A 27,263-nucleotide genomic window follows, 5' to 3' on the forward strand; every position below is an offset into this window, starting at 1 on the left:
TCTAACACACACATTGCCAAATTATTGCAATCAGAATCTCTTGTTTCAGAGAAGCTTATGTCCCCAGTTGCATGACCCATGGGGTGCACCTGCTCTCCAGGGACAGACACCTGGCAAAGTAAAGGAAGATTCACCCACTTGTGGCATCCCAGGTCTAGACAAGGTTTGGCAGAACGGTGGTGGATCTGTTTGCATCACTCGCAAACACACACTCTGTACTCTGTTCTTCTGCTTGAAGAACCAGACTACTTAAATGAGGACGGACACTCTGGTGTACCCGAGGCCCAATGTTCTCCTCTATGCCTTTCCTCCAGTGGAGCTGGTTCCAGCCACACTAGAGAGGGTGCACAGGATGAGCTACTACTAAAGTTAGGAGATGACATATAGATTGCGTTCTCAGCCCAGGTGTTATATGTCTCATAGTACCTTTGGAAAGAAAGAAAGAAAGAAAGAAAGAAAGAAAGAAAGAAAGAAAGAAAGAAAGAAAGAAAGAAAGAAAGAAAGAAAGAAAGAAAGAAAGAAAGAAAGAAAGAAAGAAAGAAAGAAAGAAAGAAAGAAAGAAAGAAAGAAAGAAAGAAAGAAAGAAAGAAAGAAAGAAAGAAAGAAAGAAAGACTTATCAGCTTGAGTTTATACCCAGAAATAAAACTGTTTCAGTGAAGCTCCGCCCATGCCCAGTCCAACAAAACGCACCTACAACAGCGTCTTAGACCAGTCTGCCCCCTTCACAGCCTAGCTTGGTGAAGAGCGGCTATCGAACTAAGAAATGCGTTAACAGGGGTGATTAGATGCGTCTTCAGCCAGGCCACAGGAGGGCGTGATGTCCCATATTACCTTTGTTGTACCTCGTTCCTCTCCTTTAGGGAACAGTGGTTATATGCATAATCTAACATTTATAAGCTTGTTCCTCCCATATTCCAGTCAGAACTTCTCGGAAAAAAAGTGAAATGACAAAGTAACCCTCTGGATTATTTAGCAATGCACTAAGTATTTTAATAAAGGGACACTTATTGTGAAGTGTCCCCTAATTGGCATAATCTTGGAGTCAGAAAATCTCTTCTGGGGATAATGATGATAATAATGAGATTTCTACTTTATATTTTACTCTGTAATGAACTGAACTCAATTGGAATGTTTACTACAGTATGTGAAATGCCTTAAGATGACTAAATGTGATTTGATGCTATATAAAAATATTTAAAACATTTTTGTTCTAAATTTCATACTTCTTGCTACTTTTAAAAGCCTTTTACTTAGTATTCACTTTTTCACTTGTTAAACTTTTAAATACTTTTATTATCTTATTTTTTTGTAACTATGTAATATTTTGAAAACTAAATTTTTCCACTGTAATAGAAAACTATATAATGTAACGTGATGAAGGAGCTATTCCACCGAAGGTTATTTACCCTCTCTCCTCAGATGTCTCTGACACAGAACTAATCTGCATGAGACTGCCTCATGGTCATGCATTTGCTTGTAAAAATGCTTCCTTTCCAGCTCAAGAGAAGAATGAAGACAAAGGACTCTTTCTCTTTAATAAATCAAAGAACGTTTTCTATTTTTAATAAAGCTAATCAAACAAAGTGTTAGTCCAATAATAATGTGGACCAATCTGTGAAATGACAATGATTAGTAAGTTTTAATAAGTAATATGACTTTAATCTAGCTGCACTAGACATCCTGATTACACGTAAACACATGACACATTGCTTTTACTCACCCAATCAGAACCTTCCTTTCTGAAGCGTGGCATAGTCTCTGTGGTGTTTATAAATCTGTCCAACTTTGATTTAACCGTAAATCTAAACATCCAGATTAATAAAACCAGTCCCACACCATCTTAGGTCAGTTCACCACAATCTAGGAGAAGTATCGGACCGGTCACCCGGACTTCCTTTTTAAGCAAAGAACCAACAAGCTGGATGAAATATGTTGCACTTTACCAACCAAGCAACGGTTCCTTTCAGAATAAAAGCTGAACTCACTGACCCTCCGGGTCCATCTGACGCTGTCAACCAACTGTCGTTTTTCCTGGAGACAATCCCAAGACTAGTCTGTCCTACTGCTGACGCTGTTTCATCGGCTCCGGTACCGAAAGGGGGGTTCGAGGACCTGGCAGTCTGGATCTGTACGGAGGTCTCATTTTAAGGGTATGTGTGGAGCAACGAAATGGCTTCTTATGTGTTTATGAAACTCTGATCATAGCTTAAGAGCAAAACATCACTGCATCACTCAAGACTTGCTTCTCTGGATACGAGAGTTCTGATGACAACATCACTCACACATACACCATTCATCTCACGTCTCATTCACACCAAGATCAATTCATCACTTAGAGTTTAGAGTTAGTCTTGTTTAAAATTGTTTAGAAATAAATCTTCTTAAACATTTTAAAGGTGACTCTCTCTTCTCTTGTCTCTCAGTTAATACGAAGTGTTACATAATCCCTGCAATAAAAAGTTCCAATCTTCTGGTTAAAAGTACCCAGAGATCCATAAGATTGATTACATATTCACTATGGAATCTCATGTCTAATGGTTCATTAAATAGATGTAAATTAAATCCTTACAATAATTATGTCCTTTTTTTTTTTCGATTTTCAGGTTTAGGCTACAAATAAAGATTAAAAGTGTGCACAAGTGAATAGATATGGTAACTTACATAATAAAGGGATAACACATCTGAGTGTTTTACCAGAATATGGGGAAATGATTCACAAAAGCAAAAATGACCATTTTTACAAAATATACATCACAGAAATAACCTGGAGGTAATTCTAACCTAACGGATAAAACTGATATATTTGTTTGGTAGTTTTTGTTTAGTCTAAGAAATAAGGTGTTTACATTAAAAAATATATAATAATAATCACCAAGACCGATATCCCAAACAAACACCATGGAATCTCTGTCCATTGGGATTCAACATTCTGTTCTGGTGGTGGTCTCTTAGCATTATTCGGCCTTGCTTGAGAAGGGTTCAAGGATATGACAACAATCCACATTTGGGATTCTCTCGGCTTCAGAAACTGTTATGATGCAACAAGTGTATTCTCTCGCAAGGACTCGGCTAGACTTGAGTAAACTCTGCACATTACTTTCAGTGAAGCCCGAGTCTGAGATACCTCCAGCATACTAATATATCATTGCAGCCCAACCGAATTTGATAAACGATACTTCTTTAAGAGGAATCTAAACAAACATCAGTAATGTTTATCCATCACAGTTTTGCTAATGAAGACAACCATATTGTTAAAAAAGTTCAATGGTCGTTGAAAAATTGTATTATTATTTTAATGTTTTTTTTTTCAACTTTATTCTCATTTATTGACATTAAAATAAAAATACAAAACTACATTGCTAAAAGCCAAAATGAAAAAGGGGACAGAAAGAAGAAAAACTTATGTTATCTGCCCCTTTTAACTAAAATAGCATTAATACAAATGAAACAAGCATATGATTCTTAAAAAATTTGAACAATATAGTTTCTGGACTGGTTGGCCGACACAACCTCAACCCATGAATTGAAAAAAAAAGAGACAAAACAAGTTACACAGAAAGAAGCATAAAGTTATATACATATATACCTACAAATATACACATATGCATACATAGACTTGTTCCCTTTTTCCCCTTTTTTTTCATTTTTTTATTTCACCCCCCCCCCCTCCAACCCCCCTCCCCTCACGCACTTATGTAACAGATCTATATAAGTTAATCATTTCATTTTTTATCTTTTTTGAAAGTCTTTTTTTTTTTTTTTGCATTCTTGATTTCAGTATTTAATTTATTTGACATTTTAACTCCATACATAGACACACAATGTTCCTTTATGAGTATCCTATGTCTAGGTATATTTAATAATTCATGTCCTTTTAAATCATATTTGCTATGTCTTTTTGTAAATCGCTTGATTAAACATGCAGGTGCGTACCCTTTGTTTGCAATATACATAATTTTAAAAATATTGTAGTCCACCAGATCATAGAATTTTTGTTTTTAATTTTATAAATAATGGATTGGACGGATCTCTGTAGTTGCTCCTTGTGATTATTCTTATTGCTTTTTTCTGTAACATTTAAATGGAATTTGTGTAGGTTTTATATGTTGTTCCCCAGATTTCAATGCAGTAGTTCAGGTACAGTATGATCAGTGAGTTATATAACAAATATAGTGAATTATTATCAAGTAACCATTTTGCTCTATGTAACAGTGCAATAGTTTTAGATATTTTAGTTTTGACACTGTTTATATGTAGTTTCCAATACATTTTTTCATCAATGATGACTCCCAGATACTTGACTTCTTTAACTCTTTTAATATTAATCTCATCTATATTTAATAAAATTTCATTATTTGAATATGTATTACTAAATATCATTAAACATGATTTATCACTGTTAAATGATAGTTTGTTCCCATCAAAACATAGTTAATTTTTTTTCATCTCTGTATCATTTCTATCATCTGCTCAACATTATCTTTGGAATAATAAAAAGCTGTATCATCTGCAAATAAGGTGCATTTTAATATATTGGATACCTCATTAATGTCATTTATATAAATGATAAATATTTTAGGGCCCAATACTGACCCTCGTGGTACACCACAAGTAATGTTTCTTATATGTGATTTTGTGTTGTTTATTTGAACATCTTGCTGCCTATCAGTTAAACTTATTATCCATTTTAGGGTCATCCATGTGATGCCATATTTACAGTTTTTTAATAAGAATTTTATGATCCACTGTATCGAATGGTTTTTTAAATCAATAAAGACACTTATGAGATGAGTTTTTTGTCAGTGGCTTCCGATATTTCTTCTGTTAATTCCATTAATGCCATGGATGTTGAATGATTTGTTCTAAAACCATACTGACTGTCATGTAATATCTCTTCTTTGATCAGGAATCGGTCCAACTTAGCAACATATAATTTTTCTAGTATTTTTGAGAATTGTGACAATAAAGATATTGGTCTATAGTTGGAAAAGATATGTTTGTTTCCACTTTTATGAAGTGGTATGACTTTTGCAATTTTCATCCTGTTAGGAAATGTCCCTGTTACAAAAGATAAATTACATATGTAAGTCAATGGATGAATAATACTTTCTGTTATATTTTTTATTAATGTTATGTCTAAACCATCACAGTCAGTACTTTTTAATTGATGCATTTATTGATAATATTTCTTATTTCATCACTAGTTACTGGACTTAAATATATACTGTTTTTATTGCTTTTGACATTCTCGCCTGTACTATACTTAGTTCTTTTTGGAATGTTTTTTGCCAAGTCAGGTCCCACATTAGTAAAAAAATAATTGTTAAATTCATTCACTATTTTAATGGTTTCACTAATTTCAGACTGTCCGTTTTCAAAATAATTTGGAACAGTTGAAGCTATTTTATTGCTTTTTATGACATTATTTATGATTCCCCAAGTTGCTCTAATATTATTTTTGTTTTGTTTTTTCTAATAAATTGCTATAATAATCCTTTTTTTTGTCTTTTGATTATATAAACTAATTTATTCTTATATTTTTTGTATTTCCATTCTGCTTCACTTGTTCTTAGTTTAAAAAAAAAATCTACACAATGTATTTTTTTTTCTTACAGGCATTCAGCAGGCCTTTTAACATCCATGGTTTTTTCATCCTCCCTCTTTTTGTTTGAGTTTTTGTTTTACAGTTTTTGTCATATTGACTACATAATATTCCTATAAAACAGGGATTCCCTAAGTGTGGTGCGCGCACCCCTGGGGGTGTGGGAGCTGCCGCTAGGGTTTGCGCAAGGTGAAAAGTGTAATGGCTGCAGAGCTCAGAGAAGTCTGTCATATGTCACCATCAGCGTAGCCAGAAACTCATTTATGGGTGGGCCTAAGAAAAAGTAAGTGGGCCCAATAAATGCAATTGAGAACAAGTATATTTTGCTTGTGTGTGTGTGTGTGTGTGTGTGTGTGTGTGTGTGTGTGTGTGTGTGTGTGTGTGTGTGTGTGTGTGTGTGTGTGTGTGTGTGTGTGTGTGTGTGTGTGTGTGTGTGTGTGTGTGTGTGTGTGTGTGTGTGTGTGTGTGTGTGTGTGTGTGTGTGTGTGTGTCCTCCGTATGTGCCCTAGCTTCATAATAATAATGCACTCTGAGCTTCAGCACTCTGACCTGTGCACGCTGTTAATAGCAAGATATGTTCCGTATTTGATCATTTTTAACGATATTGGAGAAATCTGAAGGTGGTGAGTCATTCTGGCAGATTGCAATTAACACCCTGTCTCATGCAGGTGTTCTGACATTGTAAACCTCACACACTGAACATTGTGGATGTAACAAAATAAATCAAGAAATGATTCCCATCTCAGCATTTTAGCATTATTATATTATTATATTAGCACACTGACTGTGGGACAGCATTCTAAACGTGTCAGGCTATTAACAGCGCGCTGAAGATCTGAAGTTCAGAGTACGTCTGTCAGAGGTCAGACGCGATCCAGTGGAACCACGGCTCACGGGTGCACATATGGGCACATCTGGGCTGGGCAGAAGTAATTTTACGACACTGGTTTAAATAGCGCCAATAACGAGACGCAGGGACTGGAGCGACTCATAGAGCTGTGCCGCACACGCACACACACACACACACACACACACACACACACACACACACACACACACACACACACACACACACACACACACACACACACACACACACACACACGTTTGCAGCCGCAAACGAAACGTAGCGGGAAAACAGGTAACAAAACTGTTCTGTGTTTTAAAAAAGAACTACAGCATGGAATTAGAAATACGACACAGCAAGAACACACCTAAGATATTGGATGGCTGTTGACATGTTATGAATGACTTTACTTTTTAAATTGTGACATACATACAGTGCAACACCACCACCTTTTTTATTATTCCGATTGATAAAGTACATTTCATACCACTCTATTTGTACCTCCTCCTCATCTCCTTCTTTTAACCATGTTTCTGTTATAGCAATGATTTGAAATGGTTTTTTATTTTGTGTTAAATAATCCAAAATTTTAGAGTAATTGCAATACAAACTTCTACTATTGAAGTGAATGATCGAGACTGTACCTTCTATCAAAACTGAATCACTTAGTTCTTGTTCACTAAAATATTCACATTTATTATTCATATATATGTACAAATTATTTTCTAGTTCCTTTCCAGGGTCATATATCTTGTATTCTAGTTCCTCATATGTATTTGTTGTTACATCCATATGCTTGTGGTTTACTTCTATTTCAATTATGTGATGCTATATGAGATTTTACTTTATTCTACATCCCTCTTCCAACTTTCACTGTTTATTACATTTTTCCAGTTCTCCCAGCTCCTTTATTATCCTAGCCTGTGACCCTTCTTGTTCTCTGATCCATACACTCCCGTTCCTTGTCCATGCAGCTACAATTTTTTCTGCTTTTTTAGCATCCGTGCTTCTCTAGCTATTGTCCCATTTCTTTTGGTTAAATGTTCAATGTACATTGGTGCCTCTTAGCTTGTAAGCTTGTAACAGAACGCTGTTTCTTTGTTTTCTGCTGGTAAACCTTATAATAATAGTTGGTTTAGCTTTCTCTAAATGTTTTAGGCAGTGCATGACATATTGATATAGCATCTCTTTGAATAGTTATGTTCTTGCTGTGCAGAAAAGTAACAACTTGCTGTTTTAGTGTCTCACGTTCTTTGTCTGAAGCCTCTTCTGCTGAGTCATGATTTGCTACTGCTTTTTCATAGCTTCTGTGTCGGGTTTCTAGTCCCATTATCAACAAATCCTCTCGTCTTGTATATTGTTCAAGTTCATCAAACTCTTTGCTCTAAGGCTGAAATCTTCTTATCTTTTTTAGTTAACAGCATTTTAAGCTCTTTCACCTCCTCCATCAGTCTCAATAACCGATCCTGCTGTGATGTTATTTTTGACAGTTCATCTGACATAAAGTTCAGAGATCGTTTGATCTCCTCCAGGTCTTCTGTGGCCATTTCTTTACCTCGTCCACCAGCTCTTCCCCCTGGCATCTCTTCCACTCATCTGCAACCATCGTCCTCTGGTACCGTGCTCACCGCGATGCGATGAATGTTGTTGGGCCTGGCTCAGCAGGACCCCTCCGGAGTCGGTGTTGCTAGGCCCCGTCGGCGGAACTATGCCGGGTTTGGCACTGCTGGGCCGGGCCAATGGAACCGCGCTGAGCTCGGTAACGCTGGGCTGGGCCGGTGTAACCACGCCGGGTTCAGCGCTGCCGGGCCAGGCGGATGGAACCACACCGGGCCCGGTGCCGCTGGGCCGGCTGATATAATCACACCGGGTTCGGCGCTGCCGGACCGGGCCGATGGAGCCACTCTGGGCTCGGTGCCGCTGGGTCGGGCCGATGATACCACGCCGGGTTCAGCGCTGCCGGGCCAGGCGGATGGAACCACGCTGGGCCGGCTGATATAATCACACCGGGTTCGGCGCTGCCGGGCCGATGGAGCCACTCTGGGCCCGATGTCGCTGGGTCAGGCCGATGAGACCACGTCGAGTTCGGCGCTGTGTTATGTTTCACCGTAAAAATTGTCACCAAGCAGTTTACAGCAATCCTCATACTAAGCCAGCATGTAGCAACAGTGGAGAGGAAAACTCCCCTTTAACAGGATGAATGGTAAATGGTAAATGGCCTGTATTTGATATAGCGCCTTCTAGAGTCCTGAAACCCCCCAAGGCGCTTTACAACACAATCAGTCATTCACCCATTCACACACACATTCACACACTGGTGGGGATGAGCTACAATGTAGCCACAGCTGCCCTGGGGCGCACTGACAGAGGCGAGGCTGCCGAGCACTGGCGCCACCAGTCCCTCCGACCACCACCAGCAGGCAACGTGGGTTAAGTGTCTTGCCCAAGGACACAACGACAGCGACAGACTGAGCGGGACTCGAACCAGCAACCTTCCGATTACGGGGCGAGCACTTAACTCCTGTGCCACCGTCGCCCCAACAGAACCTGACTCAGTGTGAGCAGCCACCTGTCATGACCCAAAGGGGCTTCTCCAAAGCCCTGCACTTCAAACCATCTCTTCTGGTTATTTTTATGAATACACACTAAAGCAAGCAGGCTCAGAGTGTGTCAAATCCAAAGCTGTCCGGGTAGAAACACTTCTCTGTTCTGGTTTAATTCAGTTACATGCATATTACATAATCACAACATGTACAGTTAGGTTGAATGGTGGATTAGGTCTATGGTTAGTGTATTCAATGTTTCCTAACTTTATGTACTGTCCAGTTTTTCACAAATAGCAAGAAGCATCCACAGCAAAATGCTCGCCCACACTGTTATACATGAATGTGATACTGGTTTTAAAGGTCTGGTTCACTGAGAAACTGTTTTTTTTTTAATATTATTCTGAGATGCACATGTGTGCTGAACAAGACAACGTTTTTCTTATAAATGCTAAAACTATTGCATACGATATAACTAAAATGTATAAATTCCCAATTGTTATTTGACACAAAACTTTATATGACATACATGACATTTAATGGCAAAATTCCAACTGCGGCTTCCTTTTCAATTTTCATGAAACTCCTGAAGACCCTGCTCTTCAGAGAGCAACTTCTTAACTAGCACCTTGCCTGCACCCGTGCCCCCTCTCTACTATCCACTCCTTGTTTCCTACTCTCCATGACTGATGTCAATGTTGTTGTTGTTATTGTTGTTGTTAGCCTCAAGGGCAATATGCCGATTATCGCTTGTAAGTCACTTTGGACAAAAGTGTCTGCTAAATACATAAACATAAACATAAATCATTTGCACAATTGCTGAAACTATTGTGATTAACCAAATTATGAACTGATTTGAACCAGAGGAACTAAACTACAGATGTCAAAACACAGTTAAACTAAACCATTTAGGACAAAGTTGTACTTTTGTTTCTATATTTTTGAGACAAGGCACCAATAAAGGCATCCATAGAAAAAGATCTTTTCCCCTTTTCATTTTATACTTGTCCCCCGCCATTGCTTAAAGACCAAAATCTGTGGCAGCACTGACAAATAAATAACTGTTGTGGTGGTACTCGTCAATATTTTATCAGTAACATCACTTTTCTTTTCTGTGGTGCATCAGGATTTTGCTTGTTTCCATATAAGTTTTATGTTCAGATCCAGTAAGTCTACAAATTGTAGTTGAGATTCAAGAGATACGGGTATTGACTCTCCAAATAACTTACCACCAGGGAGCATTGTCACAGGTAATTGAAGAGACAGATGCAAAAGCCAGCCCTGGGAATCCCTCAGTGGACTCAGATCATGCAAGGGGCAAGCTGGTGCTTTAAAATTTGTCCCCATCGGGGGATAATCCAAGTCAAAATTGCAGACTAAACTACTCATGCTGAAAATTCAAAAATCCTTAGGCTCGCACAAGTGATGTGACAAGAGCATTTCTGTAAACTGCTCAGTGGTGTGCTTCTCAAGAGTGGTCTGCTGCTATCAAAGTGTCTCAGTGATTACATTATGGCCGAGTTTTATAACACAAAAATGGTTCTTAACCATACTGAAAGGGATCCGCCTGGGATTCAGGAGGAGAGATGGCAGGTTCGTGCAATAGACTCACTCCAGCTAACATCAGTAGGGATTGCTGGAGGATCTTGATATCCTTTTTTAAGTGATGCAGAAAAAAATAAATCGCAGAACTTCTTCTTTTCAAAGTCGTTTTAATCTGAACTGAAAGGCTGTTTGCAAATATGGAATTCTCAATAACCATCCTAAAATAAAGTGACAGACTAAGGCATTAAGGAGCCACTTTTTGTGTTTTAAAGAGGTCTGGTTTTCATTACAGCCATGTTCTCAAAGACAAGAGCTTGAAAAGTCTAGGTTTTAAATCTTAGAGAGGTGGTCATAAACATGAAAAAACAGCTATATTTTTGCCACAATTAGCTCCTCTTAACCCTTAGAGATGTGCCCAAAAGCTATTTTACCATTTAAAGGATCCAGATCATATGACTTTAAATCTTTGGGAGCAAAGGTAGGCACAGTATATGAAAAAATATTACAGTTAGTATTGAGCTGTTGTTCTTAAAAACTAGTCATTTTTATCAGCTTGAGTTTATACCAAGCCCCCATAATACTGGTATGAAATTGAAGCGACCACGGAAGTGAGAAAATTTTCAGCTCCACCCTCATCCGCTGGGGGCTGGTGTCAGAAGCGAGCAAATCCTCATTGACTCCCATGTTAAAAATACCAATTTCACCGCATAAATAAACATGTTAAGATTCTTTTCTGGGGTTTCCTCTACATGCAATTGGTTGTGGCACACCGCCACAGCAAATTAAAAACCGCCACACCTTCAGAATTTCTTCGTCTTCGTCTTCGTCTTCCTCCGCTTATCCGGGTCCGGGTCGCGGGGGCAGCATACCAATTAGGGAGCTCCAGGCCGTCCTCTCCCCGGCCTTGTCCACCAGCTCCTCCGGCAGGACCCCAAGGCGTTCCCGGACCAGATTGGAGATGTAACCTCTCCAACGTGTCCTGGGTCGACCCGGGGGCCTTCTGCCGGCAGGACATGCCCGAAACACCTCCCCGGGGAGGCGTCCAGGAGGCATCCTGACCAGATGCCCAAACCACCTCAACTGGCTCCTTTCGATCCGGAGGAGCAGCGGTTCTACTCCGAGTCCCTCCCGAATGTCCAAGCTCCTCACCCTATCTCTAAGGCTGAGTCCGGCCACCCTACGGAGGAAACTCATTTCGGCCGCTTGTATCCGCGATCTCGTTCTTTCGGTCATTACCCAAAGCTCATGACCATAGGTGAGGATTGGGACGTAGATCGACCGGTAAATCGAGAGCCTGGCTTTCTGGCTCAGCTCCCTCTTCCCCACGACAGATCGGCTCAGCGTCCGCATCACTGCAGACGCCGAACCAATCCGCCTGTCGATCTCCCGATCCCTCCTACCCTCACTCGTGAACAAGACCCCGAGATACTTAAACTCCTCCACTTGAGGTAGGACCTCTCCCCCGACCCGGAGGTGGCAAGCCACCCTTTTCCGGTCGAGAACCATGGTCTCAGATTTGGAGGTGCTGATCCTCATCCCAGCCGCTTCACATTCGGCCGCGAATCTACCCAGCAAGAGCTGAAGGTCAGAGCTGGATGAAGCTAGGAGGACCACATCATCCGCAAAAAGCAGAATTTGTTTTTTTTAATATGTTTAAATTATGTAAAGCATGTGAGATAGATACTGTATAGCCTAAATTTGTGCACTTATACTAATCAGAGTTCAAAATCAATTCATATATCATGAAACAAAAGGCAAATTAGAGACGGCAGTCCAAAGTAGAGTGAGAGAAAAGGTGAAAGAAAGGTGCTTAAGGACAGTTAAGTTAAATGTTTTATTTCAAGCCTGTGAAAACAACCCTAATGTTGACTAAACGAGACTCTGTCCTGCATTATGGACAGTCACCCATTTTGAGTTTAAATCTATATAGCTGTGGCTGTCAATCAAAATAGGAGGCAGGACTTTATCACAAGTCAAAAGCATGCGGAGCATGCTCAAGAACCACAGCACAAAATAAAGGGCAGGGTGAGTATGGAGGAAAAATGACTGTATGAAAAAGACGGAGGACAGATATGCGTGCGGTGGAGAAAGTGTTGTTACAATAAAGACTCGTGGAGCTGTTCAATATAAAACAGTGCAGAAAATCAATGTCACAAAAACATGTTGGTCAAAAGTAGGTTTCCCTGTAATCAGACAGGTTCATGCTAAAACCCAAAGAAGTTTCTAACACAGACTGTCAGGACGTGCCGGTGAGTGGAGCAGAGGAGAGGATCCAAATGCTGGGGAGGAAGCAGGCAGGCAGACAAACTGGAAAACTTAAAGGGTTTTAATGATTTATGCACGCAGGACATGGAAACAATGAGGTAACATGAGACACAGAACTGGAGGGGTTTAAATACAGGAGGGCTGGGAGCTTGGGAAACGAGAGGCATGTGGGAGAAATCAACAGAGACACAGGCTGAACCAAATGGGGAGACAGGACAGGGTGTGACACAGACAAGGTGCTGCGGTTGTGTTAGTTCACACAAGCTGAGCCATTTCAGAAATAGTGATTTAACTGAAGCCTTGGATACTTATTCTAGCTTCTGGGAGAGGAGCTGGGCCTGATGATGCAAACTGTTACCACTGAGGCTTTAATAATAATAATAATAATAATGCATTGAACTTATATAGCGCTTTTCTAGACACCCAAAGACGCTTTCACACACTCGCACATTCACACACTGCTAGTGATGGTAAGCTACTTGTAGCCACAGCTGCCCTGGGGAGGTCTGACAGAGGCGAGGCTGCCATTTGGCACCGTCGGCCCCTCTGACCACCACTAATGGGCCATTCCCATCTGTACCGGGTCGGCCCGGGCCGGGTAGCCCCAGTCGGCCCCAGCCTGGCCCGGTTGATTCCACACATCCTTGCCTTAAGCCCATGTGGGCTGATTCTACCCACCAATCAGAGGCTTGCTCTAATGGAAGGTGTGAATGGGCTGATTCTACCCACCAATCAGAGGCTTGCTCTAATGGAAGGTGTGAATGGGCTGATTCTAACCACCAATCAGAGGCTTGCTCTAATGGAAGGTGTGAATTTGCTGTCAGCAGTGGGCGTGTTGGCCCTGGTCGGCCTGAAGCAGTACCCCTCGGGAAGAGGGCCGAGAATGAGCCTTGGTTGGCCCGGGAAAATTCCAGGCCACCCAGATATGTAAACAACCTACGCTACCCGGCCCGGGCCGACCCGGTACAGGTGGGAATGGCCCATAACACAGGCAAGTTGGGTGAAGTGTCTTGCCCAAGGACACAACAGCAGGATACTTCTGGCGGGAGCTGGAATCGAACCCATGACCCTCCGATCATGAGGCAACCCAGGCTCTCCCTCCTGAGCCACTGCTGCCCCACAAGGATTCCACAGGATTTTCAAAGTAAAACTCTAAATTTGCAGCTGAGGCAGGAAAATCCATGAATGCAGCCAAAAACAGTTTGTTTTGTCACAATGAAACATTATTATTAAAATTATGAACTCAAGGCAACTTATTCAGATTTGTTCACTTTTAAAGCAAGAAATGCATCAAATAAATATGGATAAAAATCTTGTTAAGTGTTTTTCAAATGTAATGAATTATCTGGAGTTTAAAGAGCTTGAATTCAATAATTTTATTCACAAACCCTTTATCATTTGGAAAACAATACTTTATAGCAGCATAACGATGACACTCAGTAACTACCTCTAAAAGAAACACACTTTCATCACATTGCCTCTCGTGTGAATCTGCTAACACTCTATGACATTTGTTTGATTTCAAGCATGAACGGTTTTTCTCAGGTCCTGAAAAACATCTCTGGGGACTCAGACCAAGGTGAAAGGCGCGCAGACATTTGCATTTTTAAAAACTGTTAAAAATAAGGCCACTTGACTTCATCCACCACTCTGTCACATTTAATCACTGCCAAAGACAAATGTCTGTACACAAGTACAGAATTGTATCTTTAGTGTGTTTCAACACCTATATCGTAGGGTATTCGTTCTTAAAAAAGGTGTTTAAAAAAAGTAACATATCTGAGAGTTTAAAAAAAGAATTAAACAGTATATTATCCACAAATCCAACATCAACGTAAGATAAAATGTCAATAGTTTCATGTGAAAAATGTATAGGAAATGTTAACAGAACAGCGAGCAAGAAAGATGTTAAAGCTGCAGCCAGTGGTTCATTACGATCACCATAGTAACACTAAAGGTCCATTGCCGTAACTGTAGTAACATCATACTTGTTTCCCCTAATCACTGAAAGCAAGCTTAGCCAATAAGAAGGAAAAGGCATATAGGAGGATTTGAAAGAAAAAACTTTGTCCTTCAGCAGCGAGAGACATGGTAGGTGAAAGGACAGAAACATGCCTACATTTTAATGCAGAATTTGAATCTCCGCTAAAAGCTTTGTGGGAGTAAGAAAAATCCGTCTGAAAATGATTTTCCGGTTAAAATTTTTGAGCGTGTGACACAATTAACTGTTGATGAAACCTTTTGTGGAAAAATTATCAAGAGACAACTGTGATTGTATAAAATCAAGATTTTAATTGACATTCAGCTTTCTGCAACCTGTTTAAACTGAGTCTATGGGCCATTTCTCAGTATGCGTATCTCGTCTAAATGCCAACGCTGGCCCAAGTACCGCTCCATGGCAAATAGTCAAAATTCCTGGATGGATTCTTGCAACACCCATTGTATTGAGGATTATTGCATCAATGCATCCTACTGCAGACTTGGGGCAGCAAAGTATCCCATAATGCATTGCATCACCAATGATTGTTCATCAAAAGGCAGAAGAGAAAGCTAATAACTGTAGTGTTTAATATCAGAAATACAATTAAAGAAATGTGTACAAAAAATAAAAAAATGTAAAGACAGTTTTGTCAAATTAAAGAAAGTTGTCTGTTATTGTAAATTATTATGTGTAACCTGTAAAATTCTTGTTTGACAGGTTCCTTAATTTAACAGCAGGAGATTTTATCCATTGTAATCAAAGGTTTACCAAATATTATACAAATATGTATTCATTGTTATTTTTGTTATTTAAGGGACAAACTAGACTTTTATTTTTATGTCAGGTTGTTGTTTTCACCGTAGAAACTATCAGCGCTTCTGGTTCTGTTACAAATGCAGTCCTCGTCCTCCCATACTTGGTAAAACGGACGTTCTGGTGTTCTTAACAAGAACATACTTGTCAAGAACGTGCTAGCGCCCTTGGGTATTTAAGACAGCCATAAGCCCCTTTTATAAGACAGACCATCGCGTCATTACAGAGTGATAAATCTGAATTTGTGGGTCTCGTAAATGCGGCACGGAGCAAAGGGGAAAGGTGATAAAACTCGATTCTGATGGGCTTAGCCTCGTAGTAATATTGCCACACGAGGCCCTCACCTCTGACGGCTAAACGCATGTCAGCCCCGCTAATCCCTTTGGAGCGACCCCCCCCCCGCAAAAGAGGGTGGTCGCGTTAATGACGTATACTGCACGCCAAGTGCCGGCCGGAAGGGATATTGATAGAATTATTATTCATGTTTTCATTTATCATGCTTTATGCTTTTATTATTATTAAAGATTGTTTTCATTTGCCGTGTTTTATGCTTAATGATTTTACCATTCCAATGCTTAAACAGTTGCTGTATTGTAAAGTCCCCTCATGAGACTTTAAGGGTGTTAAAATCGGACCTAATGTGACCCAAGGATGACCTGTGGAGATCTGCCGATCTGTCAATTGCTGACTCGTGCAACTGCTTGCTACTCATCGTGTGATTAGACGCTGAAAGTTCTTTGTGTAATAATGAATACTCTTAGTTTGAAACTTGTAACAATTAAAGACTGAGAGCTGTAATTCTCAATTCGTACTTGTATTTCTTGTTTTGTAACAGGGACGTTGTATTTTGTAACTAGCAGACGTTTTGTAACTAGCAGACTTCCAAATTGAAAAAATCTATGTACATGTTTGAAATCAAAACTCTCAAAACACACATTTCATTCTATAGGTACAAACCTCAAATCTACAGTGTTACGAATCTTTTTGTCTCGATTCTAGCGTCAGTGGGAGGAACTTGGGTGGAACCAATGAGAGCACGAGTCTTAGCTACCAATCACGTTACTCGAATTCCTGTCCAATCATTGGGAGAGGAGGGCAGGGTTCTGTCTGTCAGAGCTGTAGAGAGTTACAACACTCCAATAGACTCCTATGGAATGGGGAAGTCACGTGGTTCATGTAGCTTTGAATAGTTCCAAACGGCCCCCACTCCTGCATTGACTGCAGTTCATTTTCGGTGTTTCGGAAGGATTTTCTCTGGTAAGTTGATGAAATGTCATCATTTTGTTGCATTGTGAAGCGTTAGCTAACAGCTTCGTGCCAAAATAAGCCAACGACGATATTTTATGTTCCCAGTTTTAGCTAGATAACCTTTAATGAGCTAACTGTGTGCAGCTGTGTTTATGTAACAGATGCTGAGTCGTGTTATATGGTGACTTAGGTGCATAAACCTGACAGATATAAACACTGATAAACATGGCCTCTCACTAGTATCTTTTAACCACCTACAACATGGCAAACTGGACGGACGCAGAGACCATGGAGCTTTTGGCCGTGTGAGCGGATGAACAGATTAGTCACCTTTTTACGGGGACGGTGAGAGACAGCCAGCTGTTCGACAGAGTGGTGAAAACACTGGCTGAGTGGGGCGTCAAGCGGGACAAAAAGCAGGTCACATCAAAGCTAAAGATCCTGAAAAAGAAATTTCATCAGTCTGACGTGTCTTCCGTCTGACGCTGAATGTGCAACCATGTACGTCACATGCGGGGGGGTGGGGGTGGGGGTGGGGCAGCAACCTCCCTTTATCCCGTCTTGGTTTGAGAGGTGCCTGATGCCAGTTTATTCTAGCTTCAGCTTTAGTACTATAAATGCCAAAATCCTCCCCAGGGAGCCACGGCAAATCCCGTTTTGCAAACGCTATGGTCCTATAAAAACAGTCATAGTGAGATACACCTTAGATATGGAGCTCCAAAAGGGGGTGTCACTAAAATTCCATTCTTGTCTATGAGAGAAAGTGTTTTCAATTGTCTTGTTAATTTTGTCTGTTGTATAATGTAAAAAAAGTTAAACTATTGCATTTGTGTAGCCCTTCTATAATTCAGGGACTCCCAAGCACTTTACAGTACAATCGCACACACACACATTTACACACTGATGTGATTAGCAACCTTGTAGTCACAGCTGCCCTGGAGGTACACTGACACAGGCACCAACAATCCCTCCGACCACCCCCAGCAATCACAGAGGGTTAAATGTCTGGACCAAGGACAAAACAGCTCACACGGACTGAGCCATAGTTTGAATCATCAACCCACCTGTTACAGGGCAAACTACAAACCTCCAAGTCACCATTGCTAGAACAGTACAGTACAGTATTCCACATCCATTACTCCTGTTGCATATTTCAAAAATGAACTAAAACAATGACAGAAAAACTACCAAGATGCAAAAATTGTCTTGATGAATTTACTAGACCAGTAAAAAAAATTATATATTTTAAAATCAATATTAGCTTTAGATTTCTAAATACAGGGAGTGCAGAATTATTAGGCAAGTTGTATTTTTGAGGAATAATTTTATTATTGAACAACCACCATGTTCTCAATGAACCCAAACAACTCATTAATATCAAAGCTGAATGTTTTTGGAATTAGTTTTTAGTTTGTTTGTAGTTTTAGCTATTTTAGGGGGATATCTGTGTGTGCAGGTGACTATTACTGTGCATAATTATTAGGCAACTTAACAAAAAACAAATATATACCCATTTCAATTATTAATTTTTACCAGTGAAACCAATAGAACATCTCCACATTCCCAAATATACATTTCTGACATTCAAAAACAAATCAGCGACCAATATAGCCACCTTTCTTTGCAAGGACACTCAAAAGCCTGCCATCCATGGATTCTGTCAGTGTTTTGATCTGTTCACCATCAACATTGTGTGCAGCAGCAACCGCAGCCTCCCAGACACTGTTCAGAGAGGTGTACTGTTTTCCCTCCTTGTAAATCTTACATTTGATGATGGACCACAGGTTCTCAATGGGGTTCAGATCAGGTGAACAAGGACGCCATGTCATTAGTTTGTCTTCTTTTATACTCTTTCTTGCCAGCCACGCTGTGGAGTACTTGGACGCGTGTGATGGAGCATTGTCCTGCATGAAAATCATGTTTTTCTTGAAGGATGCAGACTTCTTCCTGTACCACTGCTTGAAGAAGGTGTCTTCCAGAAACTGGCAGTAGGACTGGGAGTTGAGCTTGACTCCATCCTCAACCCGAAAAGGCCCCACAAGCTCATCTTTGATGATACCAGCCCAAACCAGTACTCCACCTCCACCTTGCTGGCGTCTGAGTCGGACTGGGGCTCTCTGCCCTTTACCAATCCAGCCACGGGCCCATCCATCTGGCCCATCAAGACTCACTCTCATTTCATCAGTCCATAAAACCTTAGAAAAATCAGTCTTGAGATATTTCTTGGCCCAGTCTTGACGTTTCAGCTTGTGTGTCTTGTTCAGTGGTGGTCGTCTTTCAGCCTTTCTTACCTTGGCCATGTCTCTGAGTATTGCACACCTTGTGCTTTGGGGCACTCCAGTGATGTTGCAGCTCTAAAATATGGCCAAACTGGTGGCAAGTGGCATCTTGGCAGCTGCACGCTTGACTTTTCTCAGTTCATGGGCAATTATTTTGCGCCTTGGTTTGTCCACACGCTTCTTGCGACCCTGTTGACTATTTTGAATGAAACTCTTGATTGTTCGATGATCACGCTTCAGAAGCTTTGCAATTTTAAGACTGCTGCATCCCTCTGCAAGATATCTCACTATTTCTGACTTTTCTGAGCCTGTCAAGTCCTTCTTTTGACCCATTTTGCCAAAGGAAAGGAAGTTGCCTAATAATTATGCACACCTGATATAGGGTGTTGATGTCATTAGACCACACCCCTTCTCATTACAGAGATGCATATCACCTAATATGCTTAAGTGGTAGTAGGCTTTCGAGCCGATACAGCTTGGAGTAAGACAACATGCATGAAGAGGATGACATGGACAAAATACTCATTTGCCTAATAATTCTGCACTCCCTGTAAAAAAAAGCCAAAACTTTCAGCAGGAGGGCAGGTAAGTGTATCGTGGGGAAGATAAGACTGTTCTGTGAGTCCCTGAGACATCTAAGAGCTCTTCCAGGCTCCCATCAGTGCTCCAGCACACTCCTCCTTACATTTTTAATATAACCACACACACAACAGCAGACGGCAATGATGAGGTACCAGCTGAAGCAATGAATGAAAAGCTGAACTTAGACTCTGCACTGCTTTTTAAAATACTTTTAGGGCAATTTGCCTTTATTAGACATGCAATGAAAGGTGACAGGAAACATGGCGTGAGAGGGTTATGGTGTAAAACACTCTCAGCAGTATATTGAACTGTGGAAGCTGCTATCATGTCATGTTTGTCCCACCTATCAAAACAGATTGTCTGAATTTGTATAATTAAACTTTATCTGTGTCCTTTACTTCAGTTTGACCTGACATTAAGGGACTATATTTGAATAGTTTGGGTAAATGGCCTTCTTAGAGTTTCATGAGGACTTTCTGCCTGTGTTTCTGTTAGTCACGGAGGAGAATGCACTATGCTTTACATTTGTGTCCTTAATTTGATGTCTGTTTTAGTCATGCGAGACCTGCCTCCTGGGCTCTAACGCATAACTGTAATTAGTAAAAATGAGCTCCTCAATCATGCATAAAACTGCTGACTCCATGCAGATACACAAGAAGAGGAGAACAGTATTTAATAAACCATATTCTCAATCACCAAACAATATTTAATGCGTTTATCAGAATCCAAATGCACTGTGCCAAGCCGCAGAGGAGCAGATCTCATAAATGTTTGCATGAACACTAATGATTCTTCGTTCATTACAGCTGACACATTTAATCTGCTAACAAGGTGCGTAAGCATTTAGGTAATTAATTGAGGGTTTTTTTAAGTACAAGATAAAAGGAAACACATTTCACACACTTAAAGCTCTGTTCTGCTAAATCTGGATCTATCAAATTGTGTCAAGTTTGCCAACTGTTGTGTGAAGATTGTTATAGCTATGTTTAGAGTTCCTGAAGATGTAAAAAAACCAGCCTTATTTAGAGGTTATTTACATTCAAGAGAAAAAGTCAACACATTTAATATCATTAATTAGCAAATTAGCAACCAAAGCAAAAGAAAAGAGACTCCTGGAACTCACACAGCTACGCAATATATGAAAGCTGCCACTATGTTAGTCATTGGCAACTGTTTTCACATTGTTTGCGAAAATAAATTACAGTTGAAATATAGAATTAGCAAAGCAGGCTTTTTGTTTAATTTTTGTGAACTCTGATTCTCTAATCTAACCAGCTTTTATTGTAAAATCTCTGATTTATTTTGGGTTTTCTGTTAGAAAAAAACTTTTATTCCATTAAGTCTTGTGCGACTCACCGTCTGATATGTAATGATGAATTTCATCATGTGGCCCACAGGCATGTTCTGGGTGAGGAACTCCCTCATGCTGGGCAGCGGCGGCTGGTACTGGATCTTTGCTGTTGGGAAAACAAAATTATAGCATGTTTTTTAATGGCAGCACATTATTATTAATGTCAGTTATCCATCTTATATCTGAGTTGACTTATTTTTCTGCTAAGGTCTGATATTCATCACTAAAGTGTCAAAAAATTATGCTAAATCTGATTCTGTCCAAAGATATTCAATGGTGTCTTATAGGGATGTGTATTGGTGAAATTCTGGTGATACGATACGTATCACGATACAGGGGAGACGATACGATATTTTGCGATACATTCAGCCAGACAATATTAGCAATGTTTTCAGTCTGAATTAATTGTAGGAAAATTCAAAAGTCCAAACTGATACGTAACATGTTCAACATGAGGTACCTGAACCATAATAGAGGGATTTACATTTACACACTGCTGCCAACTAGCAGTCACCATTTAAATTGCACCAAAAGAAAAGAAAATACACAAAAGTTTGCTTATAAATTCTTCCAGAAGTTCTATACACGACTTTTGAATATCAATATACCGTATTTTCCGGACTATACGCCGCTACTTTTCTCACGCTTTGAACCATGCGGCTTATAATGAGGTGCAGCTTTAGTCAACCAGAAAGGATGGATGCTGGGAAGTCTAATGAAGGAATGGTTAAAGAAGTGCTACGGAAAGCGCCCAGGAGGATTTTTTTCACGGTAAAACGGTGCTGCTTGTTTTCCCAGCTTTACCCCGGTATGATGACAGCAACACGGTGAGCAACACTGACATCGCCACAGAAAAGGTATGTGACGAAGCTCTTCCGAGGCTGTTCAACTCCGACACTGAAGAAGATGACTTCAGTGGTTTCAGTGCGCAGGAGGACGATGAATAAACTAATCAATAACTTTTCTGTTTTGTTTGATACTGATCAGTTCAGTTACGTTCAGTTAAACTACGTTTTCAATTCAGTAGATATCTGTGCGGCTTATATTGAGGTGCGCTCCATAGTCCGGAAATTATGGTAATTTGCAGGGAAAAAAATCATAATTTATTGCCATATCGATATCTTCTTACATCCCAGTTGTCTTATCCTGGACCTCAAAGCCCACTATTGTGCATGGTTTAGATTTTTCAAAGCTCTTATGCAACATGCAAGGAGCTGGTCACCACTGTTTTCACACCCAGTGTCTCTCCTGCATGCTAGAGGTTTCCCTGTTTCAACACATCAATTTCAGTTGTTCTGCAGAAATCTGTTAACCCTTCATTTGTAGCACAGGAAAACCAAGGACTCAAGGACTGGATTTTGGTGACCAATAGTCTAGACTACAGAGACTATTCCACATGTAGAATTTCAATAATAATAATAATAATAATAATAATAATAATAATAAATTACATTAAGTATATAGTCATCACTGACCTACAGGAAAAAAATTAAACTTAACAATCAAACTTTTCATTGTTTTCTTCTGGGTGTTGAAGTTAATGGGTGAAAAGCTAAAGAGTCATTTAGAAATAAGGCTGGTGGTAACACTTGGCAATGGGATTCAGAGATCCTAAATCAAAATCACTTTTTATCATTGTAATCCTCGCATGACTGAAAGATGTTTAAGATAGTTTTGAATGATTTTTGTCATTATTATTGCAAATCAAAAATTGTCCCCATCTTAAACAGATAACCCTCTCCTTTGACAATAGTACATGTTTTCTAACATGGCTGATATTCATCAGACATGTGGAGCAAATATTTTAATTAAAAGAGGATCTTTTTAATCAATTTATGATGAACAGCACAATCACAATAACATATCTGTTGATCAGGCTTAATAAGTAAATCCCCATGAATTAAGACTACTTTCTTGTTGCCTGACTCCAGAGTACTAATCACAGAACATAAATCTGTAAATGTTTCATCTCACTGCTGTAAAAACAGTTAAGTCACTTCCTCGTCACCTTGATGAGGCACCAAGGTAGGCATGGAGAAAAAAGCTGGACTGTTTCTGCACCTCTGACAGGTGAAGCAACATCTGGCCAAAAGCCAAGCATTTAACTAATGAACCAGAGGAAGACACGAGACATTATTTCTATACTGTCAAGAGCCTGTCAGTAACTTCAAAAGAATTCTTTAATGTGAAACAAATATTCATGAGCTTCAAGCAGTCACATTGATTAATAGTGAAATGATAAATGGCACAAAACTAATTTGACACCTAGATATTTAAATGACAACACTGCACATGACATAAGGCCTGTCAGGTGGTGCTAAATTCATAGTCTTCATTGTTTGGGTTCATTAAGCCCCCCGCCATAAAAAGCTAAATAGGAAACTATGAGACTTTCTTGTAGAAAACGTCCACCAGTTGAAAAAATAATGGGGATGTTTCTCTGTATTCTTTCAGGCAGCCATCAACTGTTGGTAGGTCTTTGGCTTGAGTTTCACTTTTAGCACCTTCTGAGGACTTTATCGATCACAAATGTCCATAACGCCACAGGGGAGACACAAAACCTGTTTTTGTCTGACAAACAGGACAGAGTTCTTGACAAATGACAAAAGATCCTCAAACTTAAGTGGCCTTCGTTTATACAGCACGTAGAGGAGCAGTTAGAGGAGCCCCAGATCCTTCATCTCCTGAGACACTCATCACCCAAACACCCATGCTCTCACCCTTAAAGGATGGAGGATAGTTAAAGTGCTCACAAACATGACACAAGTGGGTGCTTTCTGCAAAATTCACGTTTGATATTTTCAAATTAGGTTAATGATGTATTGTTTGGAAGCTCTCGGGGTTTGAGGGGACTGACAAGATAAAGGTGAGTAGTGTGAGATCAAAGTGGATTGAAGTTGAGTTAAAATACCCCTATTAATAAAATGTCCATAGTAATTTCATGCGTATTGTATTTAAAAGCTATTTTTTCACTATATCTGATGATTTATGTACAATTCTAGTTATTTGCAAGATAATAAACTAACAGCAGCCGCTAGCTGTACTGTATGTAGCTTTTCAATGCGGTCTCCAGCAACGCTTGGCAGAAATATCATAAGTCTACTGTAATAATTGTGTGATGTCAAATTCATGGAAGGTTTAAACATTTTTAAAATTGCATTTTCATAACCCTGTATGTAAAATATGAAACTAGAATCGCTTTAAAATGCTAAAGCTTTGCATCAACCGGTCATTCGCTTCAGTCTGGGCAAAGGAAAACTATTCACCCCAACTAAGACTGTCGTCATCTACGACAGGTAAGATGCTAACCTTTTTCAACCTTTCAATATGAGCACGCTTGTAAAGATTTTAAATATTTATTCTTTAAGGTGAAATAATCCACAAGTTAATTTAAATTTATCTGCGTGAAAATTTTGCAGCCATGAATCTTCATATTTGTTATTGAAGCTACAATAGCAAATCTTGAAGACAAGCTAGCTTAAAACATTATTTTCATGCCTCGTAACAACATTATAACACTGTAAAGCCATAAATAAATTGTGGAGATAGAAAAAATAATCTTGCATTTGTCTAAAAACCTCAGCCAATAGTAACGGAACATCACTGATGTGAGAGGTTCTCCGCTCGGTAATATCAGAGAAGAAACAGCTAGCTGCTACCACTTCCACTTTATGACAAACTACCAGTACCAAAAAGAAAAACACCATTTGAAGTCACAAACAACATAAGACTTTTGGACTTAGAAAACAGAGACTGGTATTTGCTCAGTCTGTAGCTTTTATGTCAGAGTGAAAAAAGAGACTTGGAAAAGGCTGCAGAAAGCGAGGAAAAACATGCTTGTGCAATCATTGACTCCACCCCCTAGCCAGTCAATGGCCAACAGTCTTCCTATGTCTGGTTTTACCCAGTTTCGTATGCTTGGAACCACACCAAAGTTGATTATTAAAAAAGGACAGTAAACCGGTACCTGTGGAAAATATTTGGAACCACGCTGCACTGACTCAAGCAGCGCTGAGAAGGTGCTAGTGGGAAAAGGGACATTAGATGCCAGACCAGTCACATCACTAACTAATTCACTGAGACATCAGCCAAATGGTCTATTGCTAATATCTCAAGCTAGACAATCCAGGACATCTCAGATGTTTTTTGTCCTTGTTCTGACTGGTCACAGTTGTTTTAGTAGAAAAAAAGGTACCTAGTTAATATTGTGCTGGTGTTCCCAATGTTTTGGCTGCCTTCAGCTCTAGATGCATCAAAATGCAATAAACTAAATATGTTTGCAAGAAGATACCGTATTTTCCGGACTATAAGCCGCTATTTTTTTTCCCAAGCTTTGAACCATGCGGCTTATAATGAGGTGCGGCTTTACTGAAGATTTTCCTTCACCTGCCAGGGGGCGCATTAAGTGAAACAGGTGGAAGTCAAAAGTGGAAATCGAAGAAAGTGCTCATTTTAATTTAGCACATGCAAGCAGCCGGCCCGATGAAGAATTTTTTTCAAATCCATACCCCTCATCATGGTAACTACACGTATGAGTTCACATGATGCCGCATTTAAGTTGAAGGCCATCGATCTGGCAGTAAAGGAGGGAAACAGTGCTGCCGCACGTAAGCTTGGCATGAATGAATCCATGGTTCTGCTCTGGAGACGGCAGCGGGAAGAACTCATTCAAGCCAGCTTCACCCGGGGATGATGACAGCAACACGGACAGCGACACTGACATCGCCACAGAAAAGGTATGTGACGAAGCTCTTCTGAGGCTGTTCAACTCCGACACTGAAGAAGAGGACTTTAATGGCTTTAGTGCGCAAGAGGAAGATGAGAGCGAATGACTTTTTCTGGTAGGCAAGTGTGTTTTATTTATTAACCAGGCATGTTTTGTGTGCAGTTTTTTATTTTCTAATCATCCAGGGCTTATTAATGCTGTGTCAGCGCTGTTCTTCTAAACATGCATGCAAATAACCGGTAATAACATCTCAGTTCTGTTTTTATTTTATAACCATCCAGAAATATGAATGCTATCAGTGCTGTTTTCTTTTCTAAACTTGCAGGCACGTTCACCCGTGTTTAAAATTTCTTTTCTTGAATTAAAACAACAACGAAAAACCTCCGTGTAGCGTATTTCTGTCTAATTATCTTATGTTATGGCTGTACATGCGCTGTGCACCGGAGACCTGCATGTGGCTTCTGTACCGCAGCTTGTATTTGAGTGTGGCGCGTGTGTGTAGAAAACCTTTTTTTTGTTGTTGGTGCGGCTTATATTGAGGTGCGCTCTATAGTCCGGAAATTAAGGTAAAATGATCGCTGTATAGAGCTCCGGGAGTTGACGTCACGTTTCCCGGCATGCAACAGTTCAAATCGAAACGGCGCCATTAGGCAGGCAGAAGCCAGCAGCTGGGCTATTTGTTATTGTCAGAAAACTCAATCAAACTGGAAATATGGTAGATTCCTGTTGTGCCCCAGGATGCAGAACAGACACGGACGACATAATGAATGAGCCATCTACGGGATTCCCCAAGATCCGGAGCGTCGCAAACGTTGGATCATTGTAATAAAACGCACTAGTGACCGGGCTAAAATGAAACTGTGGGACCCCGAGAGTAAAGGTTTTCGCTTATGCAGCGACCGCTTCATATCAGGTACTTAAACCAACGTTTCCTCAACTGTGTGTGGTATTTATTTTAAATGCTTTTCTTACGATTCTTAGTGGGCTTCCTAAACTTATTTTGGCGTGGCTTTTTCTGTCTTATTACTCATAGCAACAAGTAAACATCACGTAAAACGTTGCCTCGTGATTTCTGCGTGCTGCCGTTTATGTGTTTTATGATCACAGCAATTAACCGGCTAAGCTGTATTTAATTTTTAAGCAATGGTTGATCAATTGTCAGATCACACATAAAAAGCACTTTGGATTGCTATTATCTGTCTCACCGAGACAGATCCTGAGACGCTCCTGCCTGACATTTTTATTTTATTCACGGAGAAAAAAATCAGACTAGTGATTTCTCTTGGCGTTCAGTTTATACATTCAAACAGCACAGCACTCTATTTAAACTACTTATGTGTAAATCTGTTATTTGTCCATCCATCCATCCATTTTCATCCGCTTATCCGGAGTCGGATTGCGGGGCCAGTAGCGTCGAGAGGCCCTGACTTCCCTCTCCCCAGCCGCCGGAGCCAGCTCCTCCAGGTAAATCCCAAGGGGT

The 27,263-nt window shown here is 40.1% G+C and overlaps 1 protein-coding gene across 4 annotated transcripts in view; it reads right to left on the reverse strand.

The window, feature by feature from the left end:
• Window positions 1-27,263, reverse strand: part of LOC107396981 (probable flavin-containing monoamine oxidase A) — a 125,653-nt gene that overhangs the window by 65,578 nt on the left and 32,812 nt on the right. For all 4 annotated transcript variants that reach the window (XM_054744140.2, XM_054744141.2, XM_070552727.1 and 1 more), the window contains one exon: window positions 21,063-21,163. In XM_054744140.2, coding sequence (XP_054600115.2) covers window positions 21,063-21,163 — 101 coding nt within the window. The remainder of the gene's footprint in view (window positions 1-21,062; window positions 21,164-27,263) is intronic.

This window comes from Nothobranchius furzeri, chromosome 6 (genome assembly GCF_043380555.1).
Source record: "Nothobranchius furzeri strain GRZ-AD chromosome 6, NfurGRZ-RIMD1, whole genome shotgun sequence".
NCBI classification, from domain to species: domain Eukaryota; kingdom Metazoa; phylum Chordata; class Actinopteri; order Cyprinodontiformes; family Nothobranchiidae; genus Nothobranchius; species Nothobranchius furzeri.